Source organism: Podarcis erhardii (assembly GCF_964252035.2).
Source record: "Podarcis erhardii genome assembly, chromosome: Z".
NCBI lineage: Eukaryota > Metazoa > Chordata > Lepidosauria > Squamata > Lacertidae > Podarcis > Podarcis erhardii.
The window spans coordinates 34,795,208-34,817,697 of NC_138504.1; the positions used below are offsets into that span (position 1 = coordinate 34,795,208).

The window sequence follows — 22,490 nt, forward strand, 5'->3', positions numbered from 1 at the left end:
GGATGTGGTTGCTCTCTTCTGAAAGGAGGCCAAAGTGGGTGGGGAGTGTGCAGAGGTTTTGTGGACACCAAGAGAGGTCATCATGGGGATTCTTTTAGCCCCATATATTTTCACTCCAATCCAGGAACAGGCTCCTGTGCATCAGAGTAGATTTCTCTAGGCACGTAATCCACCTAAAGTTAATTCAGTGGAAGCAATATAATGGGTACATAATCCTGCAATCAGCAGCACATATCCTACATGGCTCTACACAGCAGTAAATCCCAATGAGTTTCATGTGACTTACTCCCAGGTAAGAAACACAGCATTTCAGCCTACGTTTTGTTGAAAGCAATGTAAATTGGGTGTGCTCAACTCCCTGAAGGCTCATTGATTTCAAAGGGGAAGTAATTGTGATGTTTGTTTGGATCATGGCTGGCTGTATATATAGCTGGATGCATATTTTGATGGGTTTGAGGCAAACCTGTGGGCAAGGCACATGTCCTCAGGCTTCTACCAATGTGTGGAGGAGAGGTCTCTCCATATAGCTACACTTGTCAAACAAACACACTTGGCAACCCAAAAACGACCATAAAAACATTTTATTGAGTATTTAAAAGTTTGGGGGGAGGGCAACTTGGGGATAAATTTGAAACCACCAAGGGAATGAGTGATGCCTTGATGGTGCTTTCTTCTTTTGCATTTTAAACTACCAGTAAGAAAGTCTGCAGCAGTATTTTGGGGAAGGAAAAAAAGATTAGGGTAGAAAGTATAAAGGAAGGAAAATATAGGGTCACTGGTGAGGTTGGCTCTAAAATAATAAAACAATTAAAACAAAAAAAATTGTACAGGTATCTGAATAATAATAAAAAGATAGCCTTGAGTAGGGCTGGGTGATACCTGGTTTTAAACATTGTGATATATCACCAGCTAAACATCGCAATATACTGATACATCATGATGCCTGCAATATGGATGAATGCATGTAGAGGCATTGACTGGCTTCATGGTTTTTCCCGCACTGTGATTTTTGCATAGCGAACAAACACACATCATGATTCGCAATATATTGCCAGGTCAAAAATTATGAAACCAGTATCACGATACAGTGGCAGCCCAGGTTACAAACACTTCAGAAATAGTACCTCGGGTTAAGAACTTTGGTCAGGATGAGGACAGAAATTGAGCAGCGCGGTGCGGCGGCAGTGGGAGGCCCCATTAGCTAAAGTGGTACCTCAGGTTAAGAACAGTTTCAGGTTAAGAAAGGACCTCCGGAACAAATTGAGTTCTTAACCTGAGGTACCACTGTATAGACTTCAAAGCTGTTTTGGCTGACATATCGCCTAGCCCTAACACACATCATAATTCGCAATATATTGCCAGGTCAAAAATGATGAAACCAATATCACAATACGGACTTCAAATTGGTTTTGGATGACATATTGATATATCACCCAGCCCTACTATTGAGTTTTTGTATTGTGCTGACACAGTGCAGAAACATCACTAGTGTAGTTTTCTTAAAATCAATACAAAGTGCAGTTGGGATTGGCCCAGATGCCCCTGAACAGTCATGATAAAGTTTTAAACTAACAGAAAGAAGGCTCCCCCTGTTTTCCGCTCCAGTGATCCACGTTTCTCAACTCCTGCCAAAGGGAGATGAATCAGCTGCCTTCCAAAACACTTGATCACAGGGTCCCCACCCCCTTTTCGCAAACCAGTTTTTATTTCAAAAGGAATAATAAATAGTGTGTACATTGCATGCTGCAAAAGGGGAAATCAATTTGTGGGGGGAGTCACAGACATATAATATTTTGACTCCCCCACCGACAAAACGCTAAATATATCCCCCCCTTTCCCTGTTTCAGACTTTTCAAAATTCACAGGTAAAACCAACCCAAAAGGGTGTCTTGCGCAGGCCCTGCTGAAATGAAGGGACAGGTGGGGGGGGAGGGGGGAGAGAAGGCGCATTGGAGTTCTCTCCCTCCAGCAATTCTGTTTGCATCAGCGGAGTCTGCGCAAGAGACGTGCAATGGCCGAGTGAGGGGAAGGGGTTGTTCCCACCCTCCCGGTCAGATGCTGTGCAGCTGCGGTATATAAATGGGTGGCTGGTTCCTGAATGGTCCTCGGCATGCAGCAGAGTGTGGATCCGGCTAGCTGGAAAAGGCCTCTGGTCTTCAGGGTGTGGTGGTCCCTGCCTCCGTTCCTTTTGGTCCATCTCTTAACAGGCTCCTTCCTTCACTTCCAGCTCTGTACAGGTCTCTTTCTCTCTCTAATGCTGGCCCTTGCTTTTTTATTTTTATTTTTATTTTTTGTCTTACAGAATTCGTGCAGTCCAGTTCCTAACATCTCCCTTCCATATTCACTGGAGCTTTGTACCCAGCTTACGCTGTCGGTTCCTGCAATTTAAAAAGGAAGTGGGTTCAAATCTTATCAAGGTGCTTTTTGAGCCCTGCCCAGGCTTTTGATTTCAGAGGGCAGAGGGTGCACTTTGTGTGCAGAAGGCCATAGGTTCAGTCCCCAGCACCTCCCAGCTGGAAAGACTCAAGCCTACAACCAAGGAGTCAATAATAAAATCTAGTAACTCAAGAAGGGAAGAGATTTCTATAGAACAATCACACCCACATCGTACTTTTAAAGCACAATGATACTCCATAAGTCATGGCTTTCCCAAAGAATTCTGGGAGCTCTAGCTTGTTCAGGGTGTTCAGAATTGTTAGGAGACCCCCTATTCCTCAAGGAAATGTATCTCTCAGAAGGGAATAATGGTCTCCTCTCAGCAGCACCCTTCCCAACCCCAATCGTGCATGAAATCCTCACCTGGCTTCTGCTCTAGTCACTGTGTACTCGAACCATAATATATTTGGGATGAGACTGGTGTCTCTGATTAAGAAAAACTCTGATAATTGCCTGGAAGAAGTGGAAAGGTTTGGCAGAAAAAGGAGACGGGAGAGGGGGAGAAAATAAGGAGACAGAGAACATTAATTCAGCAAACTTATTTTTTGTAAAGTCTGTTAATTCTTGTAAGTGAATCAACATAGCAAAAAACAAGGCAGATTCTGAATGAAAGCATTTGATACACTTGGGATAGTTGATGGTCTAATTACATTTTGCTTAAGAATAAAAGAACAGTCACTCAGTCCCAGGTACCTTTCCCTCACTCTGACAAATATAAGGGATTTGCCAAATGACAGTGGTGACTTCCTTAAGGTCTTAATTCAGAGAGTGTATTAGAACCAAGCTATGTGCCAAGAATGGTTCTGGAACACAAACCATGACCTGAGCTTCTTTACGTTGTACGTAAACTATGGCTTACGGCTGCTTACCTGCTTTCATTTTTGTTCAGCCCCCAGATTTCCTCATGTGCCCATAGTATAGAAACCTTTGGAGGTGAAGAAATGGAGGTAACCATGGCTTGTCAATTCAGAGATCATCGAAAACAACACAGCACAAATCATGGCTGGCAACTGCACCTCCAACCATGGTTTCCAGTACTGATTTGTTTGCTGGTTGGTTGAATTTGACAAGCCATGGTTGGCAGACACCAAAACAAATATTCAACTATGGTTTGCTGTGATATTGAAACTGAGGTATTCATCGCTAAAGCAGAATCCGGACAGCAAGTGCTCAAAAATAAGCTTATTTTATTTACTCTCCTATGAGGCATCATGCATGACAATTAACTCTGCACTTAGCCACCTGAGTTTCCTTCTGTACTATATTCTCCCTGACATACTGGATTTCTATATGAAGGGACCCCAGCCCAACACACAAAGGAGCTTCTCCCACCCACTGCCCAATAAAACTCAAAGGATTTCTGACCTGCCTTTCAATTTAGAAAGATTCCAGAGCAGCAATTTGGTCTCAGGTGGGGGGGGGGAGGCAGAACAAATAAGGGGGACTTACCATGCAGCTATCCTTGGGAACAATGGTGTTAAGATCTCCTGTGTGAATGCAAACCAAACTATCGCCATGATGCTCCCCACAATCCCTCCATATACAACTTGGCTCCAGGAGTGGTACATCAGATAGACTCTGTGTGTGTTGCAACAGAATGAAAGCACATCAAAAAGAGAGCATACTAGGCAGCTGGTTACAGCACCACCGTCACCTTTTCTCAAAAGAGGGAAGCTCACAAAGACCCTGTTTACCCCTCACCTATCCCCGCTTCTCCCAAAGGATAGCCAATTCATTCCTTGGCTATCAGGGCCACCTTCCCATCCTGGTTCATGGTTAATCATACAGCTTGATGTGGTACATGAATGAGGCCAATAGTGGCTACCACTAACCACAGTTTGCCTCCAAACTGGAACTGGAAAGTCACAGTTCAAATCACTTTGTAGACAAAACTATGGTTACTGCTAAACAGGAAGTGGAGAAGAGAGCTGGGAGCACACCAGCAGAGCAGGGGAAGACAGCACATGAGTTTGAGGAACAGCACAGATGACAAAACTATGGGATTGACTTGTGCAGTCTGGGCTGGACCCAAGCTGAATAGTTAATGGAAAAAATACATCTTTTTTTAAATGGGCATTTCACTGCTTACTCAAAGTGGAATTGCACTTTGGAACAGAGGCAAAAAATGGGAGTCCAGTCTTGAGCTCCTGCCCCTCTCCTCCTTTACCACACAGAAGATAATTTGTTCTGATGTTGCAATGCTGAGCATTTCTCTGCCCTTCTAGTATCCACCAGTGATGGACAGCAAGAGAAAGATGCACAGCGTAGCAATGTCAGGCAAAAGGTCTACGAGATGTGCTATTGGCTTGATGCAGCAGGGCTCTTCTCATGCTAAGAGAAGAGATTAGAAATAAATATAATTTTAAAAAGCCACCCACCCACCATCAAAATACCCTGCTGCATATTTACTGAAACATTTATTTGAATAAAGACTTCTTGCATTGCTTCCAGGAACAACTGAAGCTTTTAAACCATTAATAATGAATGCATCAGTCCCAATAGCAAAACCAAGAGCTGCCCCAAGAAAGCATCCAACAAAATGGAACTGACCTACCTACTATAGGAGACGAGAAAGGCCACGGTTAAGAGGCAGAGGGAGAGGAGATGTCTCCACAATAAGTCCAGGAACCTTGCATTGTTCGTTTGATGCATTCTGGGAGACAAAAATATTTAACTGAAATGACCTCTCACTAAACAAGCAAGGCATCAAAATCACAATCCAGCAAGCTCAGGCCCACATAGATACTTTAGAGCTTGCTCCTTTAAAAAAGAAAAAGCTTATCACACACCCGCCCTGCATCCTTCATTTTAAAAAACCCACATGGAACCTGATACTTGATTTTATGCAACACAGAAAAAAAATCCTAAGTTTCAGGGCCTGTTCACATATATATATTACTTTTACACCTAAAATGGCACCTTAAGGTAAATGTCTAAGATTTCAATGTGTGCCTGTGTGGCAAGTGCATGCATCATACAGGTACACCTTAATGTGTTTCAAGATTCTCTCACCTCTTTAAGGTCTAGACACTTGACTTTGATGGACCCCCCCCCAAAGTCAGCAGACTCTGTGCTTGTTGGATCAATTTCTTAAAACACTTTAATCAAAGGCAGAGTAAAAATAAAAATAATCCACTTAAAGCTTCACAAAGATTCCCTTTGTTCATTTAATACTGATTTCACACCATAAATCCAGCTTTTTGTTGCTTTTACGATGCCATTCCTACTCCCATTATCCCCAGCCAGCGAGACCAAAGGTGAGGGATGATGGAAGCTATAATCCAACAAACATCTGAAGGGCTGCAGGTTCCATATCCTTGATCTGAGAAGCAGCATTCGTGGCTGCATGCAAGAGATGGAAGGATGCCTCTAGGTAGAAGCGGCATTCCCTCATGAGAGGAAGGAGGGTGCCTCTTCTTAGATCAGGGATGGGGAACTTGCGGCTCTCCAGATATTGTGGGGACTCCCAACTCGCATCAGCCCCTGCAGCCAGCATGGCCAGTGGTCAGGGACAAAGGGAGCCTAATCTAACTGAATGGAAAAAGGAAGAGGCCACTGTAAATGGAGCCCCCTTTTCTGAGCTCTACATAAGCTTAAAAGCAAGGCTGGAACACCCTATCCACCAGCATCAAAAGGAAAAGGGATTATTCACCTTAAATAGAGGAAGAGAAAAGAGTAAATGGAGAAGAACCAGATGAACTGGGAATGGCTGGAAGGCATGGCGTACTTGGAAAAAACCGATGTGTGGATTTCTGAGGAGAAGGAAGAAGAAGCACAAATGTTAGTTGGACTGTAGGAGCATTGCTTGGCTCTCCTTCCCTGCGATCAAGAAGGGCCCGACTCCCCAAGAGTATATGTTTGGGTTAAATGTTGCCAGAGGATGTGGAGGAAGATGCTACCTCTTACCTGCTGGCTATAGAAAGCCCCAACCCCTTGAAGGAAGTGTTCTCCCAGCTGCCCCCAAAGCAGTTGAAGCAGTAAAGACGTTTTGCACTAAAGCAACTTGAACAGTTAAAAATGATCAGCGGAACTGCCACAGTTACAGGCACCGCATAAGACCTATTCTGCATTTGTAAGAATTCAATCTTTTAGCGTGGCAGCGCCCACACTTTGGAACTCCCTGCCTGGAGATATCAGGCAGGCTCCTTCACTGTATTGCTTTTGGCAGCAGCTCCATTTTTGTTTAGACAAGCCTACCCAGATATTCAGAAAGTCAATGCACGTCTTGATTTTTTTTAAAAAAATGTTTTTTTTACAAAAGTCTTAAATTATTATAATTTTTATGATTCTACTGTTTTATCTCTTTTTAGGCCACTTTGAGGTGTGTTTGTTAACAATACAAGTGGTGTATAAATCTTATTAAATACAGTAAATAAATGAATAAATAAAAATGTAAATATTTGGAAATAGATCCACTTTTATACTTTGTTACTACAGGGAAGATGGATGACGCACTCAATGCAATCTGATGGCAGAGAAGCAGCAGCAGCATTTCATTGTATGATAAAGTCTGCTTTGGTGATTAATGTGCTGCTATCTGCAAGCCCGCACCAATGATTTTTCTCAAAGTTTCCCGGTCAGCTGGTTGTTAGCTGGCTGCTTTCATTATTGAATTTTGCTGTTGATTGTAATGTGAAAAATATAAACATTTTTTAAAAAAGCAAAAACAAAATGTAGAGTTATTTTATCGTTCCATAAGCAAAGGCAGTGGATGAGAACTGCTACCCTCATTAACAATGCCCAGGTCTGTAGTCAGCTGCGCCCTTTCCCTGCCAGCAATACTCCACCTGCACAAGGACGAGGCTCCTGGATAATATTCTTTATTAGCCAATTCACACCTTCATTGAGCAAGAGGCCCCCCAAGAAAGAGATCTGCAAAAGGACAAAAAGGGATGTGTGATTTTTGAGATCAACTGGTTGTTGCACAGAGGATAATTTGTTTAGCTTGACTCTTCTAGGGATTTAGAAAGCATTATCATCCCACCTTTCCATTAAAAGCCAAATATCAAATTCATTAGGCTACTTCTGGTTTAAAATAAGCTCTATAAGCATCATAATAGAGTCCAATACCAAATAATTTGATTAAATAACATAAAAACATTATATATAAAGTTCAGCAGCAACTGTTTTGTTGTTGTTGTTAAAAAAAAATTCCCATGAAATAGATGGGCAAATATCTTCCTGCTTTTGGGATTTTGGTGCGCACCGACCCCTCTCACTCTCCAGGCTTCAGGAAGCTATTCGCTAGCCGTGGGAGACGCAGCTCTCCCACAGCTAGTGGAGAGCTTGCCTGCACCCAGAAGCTTGGGGCGCGCTGAGCTCAGCGCACCCCATGCTTCGGGCTTCACGCAGTGCTCCACTAGCCGTGGGAGAGCCGTGCGAAGTCACACGGCTCTCCCACGGCTAGCGGATAGCAGCCTGTTCTGGGGGCTGGGGTCGGGGGAAGCTCGGGCTCCCCCCGCCCCAGCCCCGCACCTGGGGGGGGGGAAATAATTCCCCCCCCCTTTATTTCCCCACCAAAAAACTAGGTGCGTCCTATGGGCCGGTGCATCCTATGGGGCGAAAAATACGGTAATTCGATTCAGAATGTTGATGCAAAGTGATCTCTGCCTTCTCAAATATTCAGCTAATGTGACTTCAAAGGGTGAACTGCATATTTCTCTAACTGCAAGTGGTTAAATTGGAAATGCAATGAATTCTAAACAATTGGTTGATTCAATTATATGATATGTGATATGCTATGATACGATTGAATGATATGAATGATTGATATGATATGATTTGTGAATATTAATTTCATTTAATACGCCCCAAAGTCCCATCAAGGTTTCTTTTGACATGTTCTCTTGGCCAATAAACAACTGCCAAAGGCATCAAATTGTTTTTAACCTTGCATCTGAGACTCACCAAGGTAGCCAATGTCCCTGGGATTCTGCAACCAGAGCGCCAACACAGGAGAAGAAACCCTCTCACCACCTGCCCAACCTTCAAAGCCAGGGGCAACTAAAGATGATGACCTCCAAAGGTGAGCAGGCACATATAGAACAGGGAGCCCTTCAGAAACCTTGTGCTCTATCCAATGTTTGTCCTATTCAAAGCAAACCCACTGGAATAAATGACTCCCAATAGCACTAGGGCTAGCTGTCAGCATTTGATTGGTTGATGGGCACTGAGAGCAAGTCCTGCTGGTGCCAAGGCACAATGAGATCCATGCTGACAGGAGTTGGGAGCTCAACCCCAAAATCTGGAGGGACAAAAGTTCCCTGTACCTGGTTTCTACAATTGTTCTTGTTATGCCTATTCCTCACTTCTGGCCAACAGCCAGGACCAGGTCATGCATGCACGAACATGTCAGCTGGTTCTTGCTCTTATTCCGTTGACTTGCCATGTTGCTGCAATATACCTACTGCTATCTCATTGGGTATATTTAGACAATTGATAGTTATGGATAACTATGACTGTTCACCACTAGCTGCTATAAAGGAGCGGGTTGGCGCTCCAGGTTGAATGGCTGCCCACTGGATGGCAACATACCTATGGCTCTCTCTCTTGCACTGCTTGAACCTTTGGCCTCACTGTAAAAAACACAGGTTGAAGTTTCTTCCCTCCTCTTCCATTCCAGTCAGGCTTTAAAAAAAATTGAGGAGAGGTGTGGCTCCCAGAGCTGGGGTTTTCCCACCCCTGCCTCACAGTGTCAAAGGGTCTTTCCTCTTTCTGCTGCAATAGAACTAAAGGCATCTATCCTTCTGGAACTCATCTATGAAGACAACTCCAACAAAACAAAAAAGTGGGAGGCATTTAAAGAAACCAGTGTGCATAAGCTTACAGGTGAGCTGATATTTAAGAAGGGCATGCATAAGAAATGGAAGAAAAAGAAAATCACAAAGGAAATCCCTGATGTATACATGAGTAGCCAACAGTTGCAGGGAGAAGGTCATGTTAATCTGGAATGAGCGCAGAGGAGGGCAACCAAGATGATCAAGGCTCTAGAAACCAAGTCTTATGAGGAATGGTTGAAGGAGCTGGGTATGTGTAGCCTGGGAAAGAGGAGACTGAGAGGAGATATGATAGCTATCTTTAAATATCTAAAGGGCTGTCCCATGAAAGATGGAGCATGCTTGTTTTCTCCTCTGGAGGGTAGGACCTGAACCAATGGATTCAAATTACAAGAAAGGACATTCCGATTAACATCAAAAAGAATTTTCTGTCAAGAAGAGTCAACTGTGGAATGAACTCCCTCAGAAGGTTGTGGACTCTCCTTCCTTAGAGGTTTTAAAGCAGAAGTTGGGTGGCCATCTGTAATGGATGCTTTATTTAGATTCCAGCACGACAGGAACTGGGTCTCTTCCAACTCTACAATTCTATTATTCTATTCAGTTACTGGGCACAACTGACAAGGTATTGTCAATACCACCTCTTTCCCTAGAGAGCCTCTAGGGTATTGAGATTGCCAGAGGAGGCCCTCTTGGTAGTTCCTCCACCCTCTTGGCAGCCCAGGAGAGGGCCTTGTCTGTGGCAGCCCCTAAATTGTGGAACTCCTTCCCTGCAGAGGTGCTTCTGGCACCGTCACAATACAGTTTCTGTTACATGCTGAAGGTGAGCCTCTTCAACGTGGCCTTTGACAAGAGGCATATTTTAAGGACCCACCCTATTTCTGTGCCTGTAATTTTGTTTTAAACTGTTTTTCATTCCGAATGTTAAACTGCTGCAACCCATCTTGGGACCTGATGGTGACAGTCAGGTAAGAAATTGAATTAATAATAGTTATAATTACAGATGTAAGAGAAAGGAAAGTCCTTCTTTGGAGGTCTTTAAGCAGAGGCTTGACAACCATATGTCAGGAGTGCTCTGATGGTGTTTCCTGCTTGGCAGGGGGTTGGACTCGATGGCCCTTGTGGTCTCTTCCAACTCTATGATTCTATGATTCATGGGATGGTCAAGGTGAAGGGAGTGATGGGGACAATTTCAGGAAAGGGGAAATGAGAGAAAGGAAAGCAGATGCTACCAGGCCCCAGCAGGAGATGTGAGTTCAGGAACACAAAAGGCTAGACCCAGATTTGGGGAGGGGGACAGAGAAGCAGGAGCAGGACTCACCGTGTGAAGCTCTCTCTTGAAAACAATGAGTGTGATGAATCCGAATATGATGAAAATTGGGCTCAGGCTTGCTTGGGCGAGAATAAATCCGGTGAAGTCACCTGGGGTAGTAGACAAAAAGAGATAAAACTTGCCCAAAAGGTAATCTTGCCTGGCTGTAAAGGTTGTTGTTTTTTTTACTTTCAAGTACGTGTGCAACTTATGGAACTAACCACAAGCAGGTGTGCTACAGGCCACGAAGTTTAACCGTCTTTAGACAACTATGTAATAGGAGTTGTGCTTTGAGGGGAGAAAGGCCCAAGGACCCTGGCTGTGTTGGACTTGAACTAAGGGGGACTCGAGTTCAAATCCCCACACAAGACTTGAAGCTTCTTTGGTGACTTTGCACCAGTGCTGCATTCCCTCCACCCTGACCTACCTCACAGGGATGCTGCGAGGATTAAAAACTTAGTAACACTGTACTTTATGAATAAGGCAATTAAAAAAGAGCGAGAGAGAACAAAAGAGAGGGAGCCCTAATGAACAGGTTCCTTCCAACTCCAGAGGAAACTATGAGGTTTACCGCAGCAGCATAGTCTAAATATGAAAAACAGAGCCTATAGATGAACAGCACCCAAACCACATCCTTCTTACCCAGACACCCGGCCGCCACCATTTCCTGTTGGATGTCTGCTTGTGGCAAAACCTTTGGTTGCATGATAACTTGGTACAGGATATCAGTTGCTTTAAAGGGCAATGATCTCAGGGTCATCAGTACAAAGCTTTCCATTCACAGAGGAACACAAGGCTGCCGGTTTGAAACTCGCCCTGGCAAAAGGCTTTTGGGGAGGCCCTGAAAGCCGTCCTCTCCCCCTTCACATCATCAGCCTCCCTCCACCTTGTCACCTGCTTGCTACATAAAAACTGTAAAGCTGGCCTGCCTTACAGGGCTGTTGTAAAGATATGAAAGCTTGGCCAACACATGAAGATTGCTGTAGCTGCATTCTTATACACCAGTAATGAGGAATCTATTACCCTCCAGATGATGGTGGACTACAACTCCCAACATCCCCAACTGTTGGCCATTGCTGGCTGGGGCTGGTGTGAATTGGGAGTTGAATGACATCTGGAGTGCCAAATTTTCTGCACCTCTGAGATATACTCACACAATTACCTGGAAGTTAGGTCCACCTAAACTCAATGGGAACTACTTTTGAGTAGAAACACCTCTTAAATGCATCAAAGGAATAGAGGAAGCTGTCCAGTACAGCATGAGACCATTGGTCCATCTTGTCCAGTATTGTGTTAACCAGAGTTTTCCAAACTGTGTTTTGTGACACGTTAGTGTGTTGCCAGCAGTGTGTAGGTATCTCACGTGAACGCTCCCCGTGCTCCTCCTGGGGCTGGAAAGGGGTTAGTTTAACCTCCGGTTTGCTAGTAAAACTGAATTACTGTGTTGCGAGATTATGCATGTCTAAAAAGTGTGGCACCAACATGAAACGTCTGGAAAGCTCTGGTCTAAACCATAGGGATGGGGAGTCTTTTTCAGTTTGAATGACACATTCTCTTCTGTGCAACCTTCCGAAGGCCATATTCCAGCGTTGGGCGGGGCCAGAGGCAAAAGTGGGTGGAGCAATGAAAGTGAATTTTACCTAGTCAGGGAATTGGGCTCCAATGACATATGGAGAGCCACAGATGTTCCCCATCCCTCTCCTAGAGAATAATCTAATTTAGCATGTTTTATTTTATCAGCATTTGGTAAACAAAACTAAAAACTTTGAAATTTGCCAAGCCTGGCCTGATGTTTCATTTGCAAACATCTGTTTGTTGCTACTAATGAACAAATGACAAGAAAGGAGATTCCTAAACATTAAGAAGAACTTTCTGACAGTAAGATCTGTTTGACAGGTGTTGGACACTCCTTCATTGGAAGTTTTTAAGCAGAGGTTAGACGGCCATCTATCACAGATGCTTTAGTTGAGATTTCTGCATTGCATGGGGTTGGACCAGATGACCCTCAGGGTCCCTTTCAACTCTATTCTATGAGCCTATGAGTTGTAAGACAAAAATCTAAAGAGTTCCAGGTTGGCCAAGGATGGAAAAAATTTGGGGAAATTGCCTAGTGCTTTATTTCTCCCCAGAAAGTATTGTTTTCGTACATTCATAGAATCACAGAACTGTAGAACTGAAAGTACCTCAACGGGTCATCTGGCAGAACTGTCAGAAAGTTATTCCTGATGTTTAGTTGGAATCTCCTTTCTTGTAACTTGAAGCCATTGGCCCATCATCCCCAGCCAGCACAGCCATTCTCCCAGCAGCAGTCTTATAATATGGAGGGCACCTGGTTGGTGAAGGCTGACCCAGGAAGATACTCACATTACAGTTTTGATAGCTTACCATTCAACTAATGGGAGCCTGGGGCTGATGTGAGTTGTTGTCCAAAGCACGGGGGCGGGGGGGCTGTCCAACTGCACGAGACTTTCTAACGGCCACCCTCTCACCTCTGCTTTTTTTAAAATTTGTGAGGAGTGGTCCAAGTTTGAACATCAGCAGGAAACAGACTAGAAGGGAATCCCAGGCATGTCATCAAATGCATTGTGGACTCAAAGAAAGTAATCTGATATTTTAAGGATATCTATTACATCATGCTCTCTGTCTGAAACATTTGGAGAGGTGCTGCCAGTAAGTGTAGACAATACTGAGCAAGATGGACAAATGGTCTGACACGGTATATGGCAACTTCCTATGTCCCTGTTTATATTCCTATGCCCCCCTCTGACACACAAAAATCCCTTTTATCCATAATCATCAGGATACTTTTATTTCTAGGGGAAGAGACATATCTATATCTTAAAACTCATGCTTTGCATGCAGAAGGTCCTAGGTTCAATATTCAACAGCATCTCAATATTCAACAGAGAGACTGTTTGAAACCCTGGAGAGCCACTGCCAGTCAGTGCAGGTAATACAAAGCTGGATCCAAAGCTAGATGGACCAATGATCTTTATTTTGTTTTCATGGATCATGCCTGTCTACTCTAGGGGCTCTAGAATGTACAACAGGCCGTGGGTCTTACAGAGCTAGCTAAAAATGTTTTCAGCACCAGAACCAGACAACAGGCATGGGATCAAGAGGGTTTTCATTTGCCCATGCAGCAGCATAAACAGAACATGAGTCTCAGTGAAAACACACAGACACACACCATTATTTCCGTACAAGGAAGCTGGCGCAGATGGCTCCGCAGCAGGGACCAATTAATTTAGCGAGCCAGAGCAGAAGATTCACGCTGCAGCTCCAGGATACAACAGGTGGCCTACAAGCAGACTCTGGCCCCAAGAAACACTCCTAAGGTCTCTGCTTGCTAATTGCCATCCTGGGGGACGACCCCATAGATGCCTCCTCCTGCCCTTAGGTGTTTGCATAATGCAGAACCTATGTACACATATATGGACAAACATGGGGGCAATGCTTCCCATCTACAAAGTGCATACTGAGCGCAGAACACAACATCAAAAAAAATAGGTTTTTGTTAACACTAGGGACAAGTTTCTATCCCTTAGGACAATAATTATGCCTAAATATAGCAAATGAAGCTGGTTTGCACAGTACAGTAAGCTGTGGCTTGGTGCTACATCTGAGAAGATGAATTGTGGTTTGGGATGCTGTTACACCCTCAGAACCTGCTGTTTGGGATGGGCCTCTGGGGGTTTCTCAGGGAAGGTGGCTGGAGAGGGGAACCATGTAAGCCATATCATGGTTTGGACACATGCCAATTTTCTCCAATGAATCCCGGGAACTGTAGTTTGTAAAGAGTGCTGGGAATTGTAGCTTTGTGGGAGGGTAAACTAAATTTCCCAGGACTCTTTTTGGGGGTGGGGGAGATGGTGTTTGGTATGTACACAGTCTAAATGAATCTTACCACAGATTGTGATCTGGTGCTTGATCTGAAGAAATCCACTGTAAGCCACTTCTTAGCCTTTGTTAACCAGAAGATTTGAACTGGATGGGCCTTTGGTCTCATCCAGCATGGTTCTTCTTACATTCTTATATTCTTTAGTTGCTGGCTAGGGCTGACGGAAGTCCAAAATATCTGGATGGCACCATGTTGGTGAAGGCAGTCTAAACCTCTCACCTTCAGAGCTCCCCAGAGACCTCCAAGAGACCCCTCCTCTCTGGAGAGGCTTTGGAAATGTCAGCAGGTGTACTTACTCTCAAGGCTCTCCACTGGCATGAGAGCTGGAACCTTGGGTGAAAGTTGAGATACTTAAACCACAAAATTCAATGCCACTTCTGTTACTTAAATTTAAGATTGTTCAAAAATAATAATAATTAATGCTATTAAACTCATTTACTTGTGCTCTTTTTTCAGATGTCAGCATTTTTCATCTTTTAAAAGTCATTCATTTTTAAAAAAAAAAATTGTTGACTGACTGAAAGTACAACAAGCTCTGATGGAACTGGCTGAGGTAACATCTTAATGAGGGGGAGGGTTGTAAAAAATATATATATATATAATAACCTCTAGGCTGGATTACTGCAACACATTACACATAGGGCTGCCTCTAAAGATGGTTTGGAAGTTTAAGCTGATGCAGAATTCAGCGGCCAAGTTGCTCAGTGGAGCAAGATGGTTTGAGCATATTACACTGATCCTGACCTGACTGCACTGGCTGACGTATAAAAGTCTTAAACAGCTCAGGACTGCAATACTTCAAGGATCGCCTCTCCCCCTATAAACTGTCAAAGACTCTGCGTTCATCATTTGAGGCCCTTCTTCATGTGAGGGTGGAAACATGAGAATGGGCCTTTTCTGCAGTAGCTCCCAGTTTCTGGAATGCTCTTCCCAGGGAGGCTTGACTGGTGCCTTCATTAGGCATAGATCTGGTGTAGAAAGTACAAAGTCAGTTTTTCATCATCCTGACTCGGCTTCTATCAGTTCATCAGCATCTGAACTCTGATGTGCTTAAAGAGGGGTCTGGCTTTCCCAGGCATGTAGCTCAGTGGCCAAGGGATGGAGCTGTCAACTAAGAATTTATTCAGCTACAAATTCCATAGACAGCCTTAAAATGAACACTCCCTTCTCCCTCAATCCTAATCCTTGTGTGTCTTAAAGCTGATTTTCCTTACAAGGCAGCTGTTTATGATTGCTAATATAGGCAAAGAGTTTGGGTGGTGTAAAGCAGGGGTGGTTAAAACCTGTGGTCATCCAGCTGTTAGTGGACTACAACTCCCATCATGCTTGGACCACTGGCCATGCTGACTAAGGGGCAGATGAGAGTTGGAGTGCAACAACAACCTGAGGGCCACAAGTTCTTCACCCCAGCCTAAGAAGTGGCATTATTTCCCGTTTTATGGGGAATGACTCTTCTAACACAACGTAAGAGTTGGCTCGATCAGGCCAATGGCCTAGCAAGTCTAGCAACCTGTTCTCATAGTATCTGTGGGACACCTGGAAAAAGGATTCGAGCACTCTCCCTTCCTGTGGTTTCTCTATCCACTTTCTCCATGCTATGCATAATTTTATAAACTTCTTTCATGTCTCCTCTTACTCATCTTTTTAGTTTAATATCTTAATAGAGGAGTCACTTGATCATTTTGGTAGCCCTTTTCTGAGGCAAGGCAACCAGGACCAGAATTGTACATAAGAGGCCTTATTCCATCTCTTAAACACAGTAGGGAATTCTGCTTCTTAACTCAGGAGTGAGGAACCTGTGACCCTCCAAATTATGTGAAATTCCAACCCCCATTATCCCTAGACTGACTGTTGCATTGGCTGGGGCTGGTGGAAGGTGGGAGTCCAACAATATTTGGAGGGTCATGGACTCACCATCACTGACCTACCTAAATAAAAGGCAGGTTCCATTTCAAACTTTGCCAGCCTGGTGCCTCAGAACTTTAAAACACCACAGACATACTGTGTGTTCACTATTTTCATAGACCTATTCCTTGAATTAGAAATAGTATCAAAGAAACCAGAAGCTCTCCAGATACAGTTACCAGCTTCTCTTACTCTCACACGCACTAGCATTCAAGTAGGAAACAAGCAGATGTGGCCAAGCACATGCCATATTACTTCCACTCACAAAAAGGCTTGTAATTGGATCTTGGTGCAAATCTGGCCTTAAGCCATTTTTCACTTTGATCCAGGAAAAGAATTTTTTGGGTGGTTAACTGGATCACTTGTTGGGTTGCCACTCATATAAATCAGAATGCCTTTCAGAGCACAGATGCTATATATCCATGCTGCATGACTCTTAAGTGGGTGTGAATGCAAAATGCACTGGATGTGGTGTGGGAGGCATATCCTAAGGATGTAAGCAAAAAAAAAAAAAAGTTTGGATCAGCTGTGCTCATCCAATTCATTCTGTAGTCCTTGATGCAGCAAATAGCATGAAAACCTGCTTACCTATGTGGCTCTCCTTACTCAGACTGGGGTAAATCTGCAGCTGATCAATCTGTTCATTAGAGATATGGGATCAAGGGATGGCTGGCAGCAACTGTCATTTCTGACCATTGGCAATGCTGCCTGGCGTTGATGAGAACCCTGCTAAATATTGCCGGCACCCATCTAGTCCAACATCCTGTTTTCACAGTGGCCAAACAGATGCCCCATGGGAATCCCATAAGCACAACCACAACTCACCCTTCTTGCAGTTTCCATTAAGAAGCATTCAGCAGCTTACTGGCTCCCACTGGCGTTATATACCCTGGGTTAGAAATATGAAGAGGATGCTGCCTATGATCATTTACTTCCATTTTCTTTGTATATAAGGAACAGCCCGATATCTCACCTGCTTTTGGGAAGTGGCCTCAACCAAGGCATTAACATTGGTCCAACTAGTTCACTATGGCTTACACAAGCTGGCAGCATGTCATCACAGCATCCCCAGGGTGGGATTGAACCTGGGACCTTCTGCATGCAAAGCAGCTGCTCTACTGCCGAACTATGCTTTTCAGAGTACATAAGGTGCGGCTTTGGAGATTTTTATCTCCTGCCCTGTATTCCGGCATGCAATCTTTATAAAAACTGAATCCAATAATTCCATTAGTTAATGGATGTGTGTGCAGGTGGGTGCGTGGGGGAATCAAAGGATGAGTTTGGGCTGGCCTGAAAGCCATACATTCTCTCACTCAGAAGCTCTGCCTCTCCCCACCCCCGTGCCAAAATCATGGGAATTGAGTGGGCTTTCTCAGCAGCACGCACACAACTCTAGAATACTCCTCTACAGTCAGCTTGCCAGGCGGAAAGAAATCCCAGTTTAATGCAGGAAGCACAAGGTAAGGGAGCCAAGTATCAGAAAGAGAGATAAATAATACATGTGATTCCCCCCCCCCTCATTACCACAATGCGTCTAACTCCCACAGTGCTTAGTGTCTGGAAATGAAAAAAACAAGAATACCAAGTTGCAGGTCTGCCTGGAAATACCACACCCTAGTATGGAAGCCTGGACACAAAGAGACATCTTTCGGTTGGTTACTCGGGGGAAATGCACTCCAAACCTTCTCAGAAGCACTTTCCACTATTTTAGGGTTGGGCTCTGGCACTTAAGAGAGCAAATGGCAGCACTAAGTCATGTCAGAATTTAAAGCCCTGAGTTACTGAAATATTCAGAGTTCAAATGAATAAATAAATAGGTCACAGGCTAGCAAGGTTGGGAGATCCAGTTACAAATGTACAAGTGGATCCTAACTCTGCCACCCAATGATCTTCTTCTGCTCCCTTAAAAACCCTCCCATCCTACATTGCTGTTCCCTATGCCTGGAACTCACTCCCAGAATGCCTCCCTCCTCCTCCTTCTCAAAGTCACCTCTTCCCTAAACTGAGACAACACACACATAGTCTAAGTCAGGTGTGAGGAACCTGTGGCCCTCCAGATGCTACTGAACGATAATTCTCATAATCCCTGGCATTGGCGGCTGGTGCTGATGGGAACTTTAGTAAGGCAACATCTGGAGAGGCAAAGCTTCCCCTGGCATTGCAACTCCATTCACTCCCATCTGTCCTTTGGTACATTTTGCTGGTACATGTAAAGTGTAAGTTTAGACTGCAAGTGGCTTGGGGCAGGGATTTCTCCCCCTACCCCTTGGTGTGTATGATGCAGATTTCTTACTGGTCATCCTGTCATTTTGTTACTTTAAAGCAGTTGAATTTAACCCTTTCCCTTCACTTAAAAAAATATGCTATCATGCCCCCATTGTGGTGGTGGTGGTGATACAGTTGCCTGTATTTTTATTTTGGTCATCAGGATGAATAGCAGTTTTTTGTGAGGAGGGGATTTAGATCAAGGAAACTAACTAACACATTCCTTTCATCATCCCAGTTCTGATCAAAATCAGAACATTCTGTAGCTGCTTTTAAAGTTTAAAAATTAAATGCCAGGCAAGAGATGGATCACAGAACTTGTAAAGCACAAACATTTTAGGCTTTGTTTTGAAAAGCGACATGCACACTAATACAGCCATATAAATTATTCTTTAAACAAGTCTCCTGAAATCAGCAGGAGAATCCCAATAAAATGTACAGTCAAATGAAGCTTTACAGATACATTACAAAATCAGTGGGGAGTCTCCTTTGCATGCAGAAGGTCCCAAGTTCAATCCTCAGCAGTATTCCCAGGTAGGGCTGTGAAAGATTCCTTGCCTGAAATCCTGGAGAGTAGCTTCTAGTCAGTACAGACCAGCATTTCTCAACCCTGGGTCCTCAGTTGGACTACAACACCCATCTTCCCTAGCTAGTAGGACTAGTGGTTAGGGATGATGAGTGTTGTAGTCCAACAACATCTGGGAACCCATGGTTGAGAAAGGGTGGTATAGACAATACTAGACCAATGATTTGACTCGGTATAAGGTAGCTCCCTATGTTCCTATTCAGGTGCTCTCTAGAGACATCCAGGTGTTCATAGCAGTGGTTAAGAGTGTTGGGATCTCACTGGGTGACCGTGGGCCAGTCATTATCTTTCAGTCAAACGACAACAATGCAGAGTTGTTCTGAGGGCAAAATTGATAAGATGGAAAAGATTCATGTATGCTGTCTTGAGTTCCTTGAAAAAGATATGTGGAAAAAATGTAAACAAAACAAAACAAAACACCAAACCCTAATCATCGGTGTAGCTAGCCACTTGGGCACCTGGTACGGTGTATGCGTCCTGCAGCCAGGGTCGGGGCGATCTGCCCATGGAAGTAGGGCAAGCTGCACGGAGTCTCTCCACCACCTTCCCCTCAGCTGTAGGGCAGCTGAGGGAGAGGCAGTGGGCAGATGTAAGCCCCACGCTGCCTGAAGCTGCCATTTCAGGCAGCGTGGAGACTGCAGGCACCCAAGCCACCATGTCACTCCCAGAAGAAACGTGTCGCTTGGGCATGCTGCAGGCCCCGTGGTTAGTGCCAGCCCATGTTTCATTAAGTTTCTTGACTGAACTAAAAAGTTTCGTGAGTCCTTTCTTTATCTCATATTTTTGTCACCCCCCTCAGTGATGACACCCGGGGCGACCCGCACCCACTGCGACCCCCTTCCTCAGCCACTGACCCTAATACAATTTTGCACCATTAGGGTTTATCCTGTTGATCATTTAGAAACCCATTATTCAGAGATAGTTTGCTTCTAAATGCCAATGGCTGCACGGTCACATGATGGGAGGCAGGAAAAGACTGGTGCTTTTGCACCCTGCCTGCAAGCTTCCTAGAAAAAAAGCATAACAGAGCATATGCTTAGCATGCAGACAATTCCAGGTATGAGCCCTCTTTCAAAATCAGGAGAGCTTCCTCAATTCAGTATGAGCAATATACTGAGCTAGATGGATCAAGGGTCTGACTCTGAATAACACAGCTTTGTATGTTATTTGGAAGGGACACAACTCAATAGCAGAGCACATCTTTAGCATGCAGAAGGTGCCAGCTTCCCACATGCAGCACCTTTAGTTAGTGCTGGGAGAAGAGTCCCTGGCTGAAACCCTCAAAAACTTCTCCTAGTCAGTGTAGACAGTTCTGAGCTAGACAAGACAATGATCTGAGTTATTATTTCAATCACCCCTTTGGACCAGATTCAACTACTCTGTTCTGCTCCTCCAGTGGTTCTCAAACTTTTTTCTCTGGGTCATACTTTCAGAATAAAAATTTGCTTGTGCTACACCAATATTTTTATTGATAAGAAATACATTGGAAAACAAAAAGAAACGAGTCCTAGCAATGCTTGATTAAAACATACAACACAACTACTTTATAATTTGATTGTGGGACATCCAGAAAGTATTAAAAAATGCAACTACATAAGAACAGAAATAATTCCCAAAATATAAACATGCCTTTTAATATGTACCTTACATATTTATACAAATTCAATGAGAGGTATGAGCTTGCTTTTGCCAAGTAATCTCATTTATATTATGTCTAATTTGAGACAAATAAACTCTCATCTCATCAACATAAAGAAACCTTTCTCTTTTCTGCTGTTTCTTATCTGTCAGTTGAAAATCCCCGTTCACAACAATATGTTGTGGAAAATGGTAGATGAATGGCCAACGCTCTTGAAAAGAGGCATGGATACTGTCTCTGGTTGTATATCTAAAAAAACATTTTGATGCTATATTATACGATACTATACTTAAATATTCTACACTGAAATGTTTAATTGATTGTCATTGAATCTTCCTGCCACACTTGCCACCCTCTCCTGTCACACCAGTATGGCACGCCACACCCTTTAAGAACTACTGCACTAGTGGAAATCAGTGAAGGGCTCTTGCTAGCTAGGTTCCCCCTCCTCTGGACCTCCCCCTGCATTGTGAAAACAATCACCTTAGCATTGTGTTGAATCCCACCCTTTATTTAAAAGCACAAAGACTATAATCTTATTTTATTTCGGAGGAAGGGCATTTGGCTTAGTGGTAGGAGCACCTGCTTTGCATGTGTAAGGTCTTGGCTTCAATCCTTAACAGCATCTCAAAGTAGTGTTCAGGAAAATACATTTCTGCCCTCCTCCCCACCTGAAACCCTGTAGAGCTGCTGCCCGTCAGTGTGGACAGCACTGCCCTAGAAAGAACAAAGGTCTGGCCCAATATAAGGCAGTGTTCTGTGTTCCAAGTGTGTTAGGAAAAGGATCTCTCCAGGAATGGGTCTGTGATCCTGCAAAAGTAGCATCTGGTAACTGGTGTGACAAAGAGGCATGTCAAAAGAAAACTTAACTCCAATAAAACAGAATAGATCTAGATCTAGATGGAACCGGCCAGGAAGAGGGAGGTGCCAATAGGGGATCGGAAGCGGGACCATAATAAATACAATAAATGTAAAGGTGATTTCCCCCCCTCCCCCAAACTCTGCACTCTTGGGACGAGAAATCCAAAGCAGAAAGGGTGCCGCGCATGCGCACTGAAGCCTCCGAAGTCCACTATCTCGCAAAGAGCGGCAGCCGAAGCGCGCATGCGCCGCCGCCCGGCTTCACAGCGCTGCTAGTCAATGGCTCACTATTTGGCAGCTCCCACCCGATCCCCTCAGGAACTCCCCGAAGCCCAAACCTCGCCTTTTTTCACGGATATGAATTGGGCGTAGGGCGAAAGGCCCACCCACAGCTGAGAGAAGAAAACAGGCTCCGCGAAGCGCCGGAGGCTGGAGGCTTTACCTTCTGGGTACTCGACGTGAGTGAGGGAAACCGACTTCCACGGAACAGAGACCGAGCACTCTCCTACCGCGGCCATCTTACCCGGATACCGGGCCGGGCCGCCACAGCCAATCGGGCGGCACACACGGGGCGGGGCGGCAAATGGGAGTGGGCGGAGGGGGAGACGCGCACGGCCAATAGCCGTGCCCCGCAGGTGAGGCACTGGCCAATCCGCGGGCACCGCAACGTACAGCAGCCCCGCCCACCCCGCTCTGAAGCGCGAGAACGAGTTGGGCAGGGGGAACTTCCAGAAGTCCAATCCTCGGCGGGGCCCAGGTAGAAGAGATGGCCAATGGCAGAGGAAGCGGGGGCGGGGCGGCGCCCGGGGATT

The 22,490-nt window shown here is 44.5% G+C and overlaps 1 protein-coding gene across 2 annotated transcripts; it reads right to left on the bottom strand.

The window, feature by feature from the left end:
- Positions 1-563: 563 nt before the first annotated feature.
- DOLPP1 (dolichyldiphosphatase 1) lies at positions 564-22,255 on the bottom strand. 2 transcript variants are annotated; one of them, XM_081847271.1, is made up of 9 exons: positions 22,121-22,214; positions 17,153-17,216; positions 10,531-10,631; positions 7,224-7,308; positions 6,089-6,188; positions 4,991-5,089; positions 3,886-4,014; positions 2,800-2,889; positions 564-2,378 (listed from the first exon to the last, which is right to left on the bottom strand). In XM_081847271.1, the coding sequence occupies exons 2-9, from the start codon at positions 17,178-17,180 to the stop codon at positions 2,342-2,344; spliced, it is 669 nt and encodes a 222-aa protein (XP_081703397.1). In that variant the 5' UTR covers positions 17,181-17,216; positions 22,121-22,214; the 3' UTR covers positions 564-2,341. The 2 variants fall into 2 exon arrangements, with proteins under 2 accessions (XP_081703397.1, XP_081703396.1); XM_081847270.1 differs by lacking the exon at positions 17,153-17,216 and having other exon boundaries at positions 22,121-22,255.
- Between the last annotated feature and the right edge of the window lie 235 nt (positions 22,256-22,490).

What these genes read in the sequence shown, in the direction of transcription:
- DOLPP1 (XM_081847270.1), bottom strand. Translation starts at nt 22,196, where the DNA reads ATGGCCGCGGTAGGAGAGTGCTCGGTCTCTGTTCCGTGGAAGTCGGTT. An exon ending in TCAAGAGAGAGCTTCACACG is followed by an intron (nt 7,309 to 10,530) that starts GTGAGTCCTGCT and finishes GTCCTTTTGCAG; the next exon opens with ATCTCTTTCTTGGGGGGCCT. An exon ending in TTCCCAAGGATAGCTGCATG is followed by an intron (nt 2,890 to 3,885) that starts GTAAGTCCCCCT and finishes CACTTCTTCCAG; the next exon opens with GCAATTATCAGAGTTTTTCT.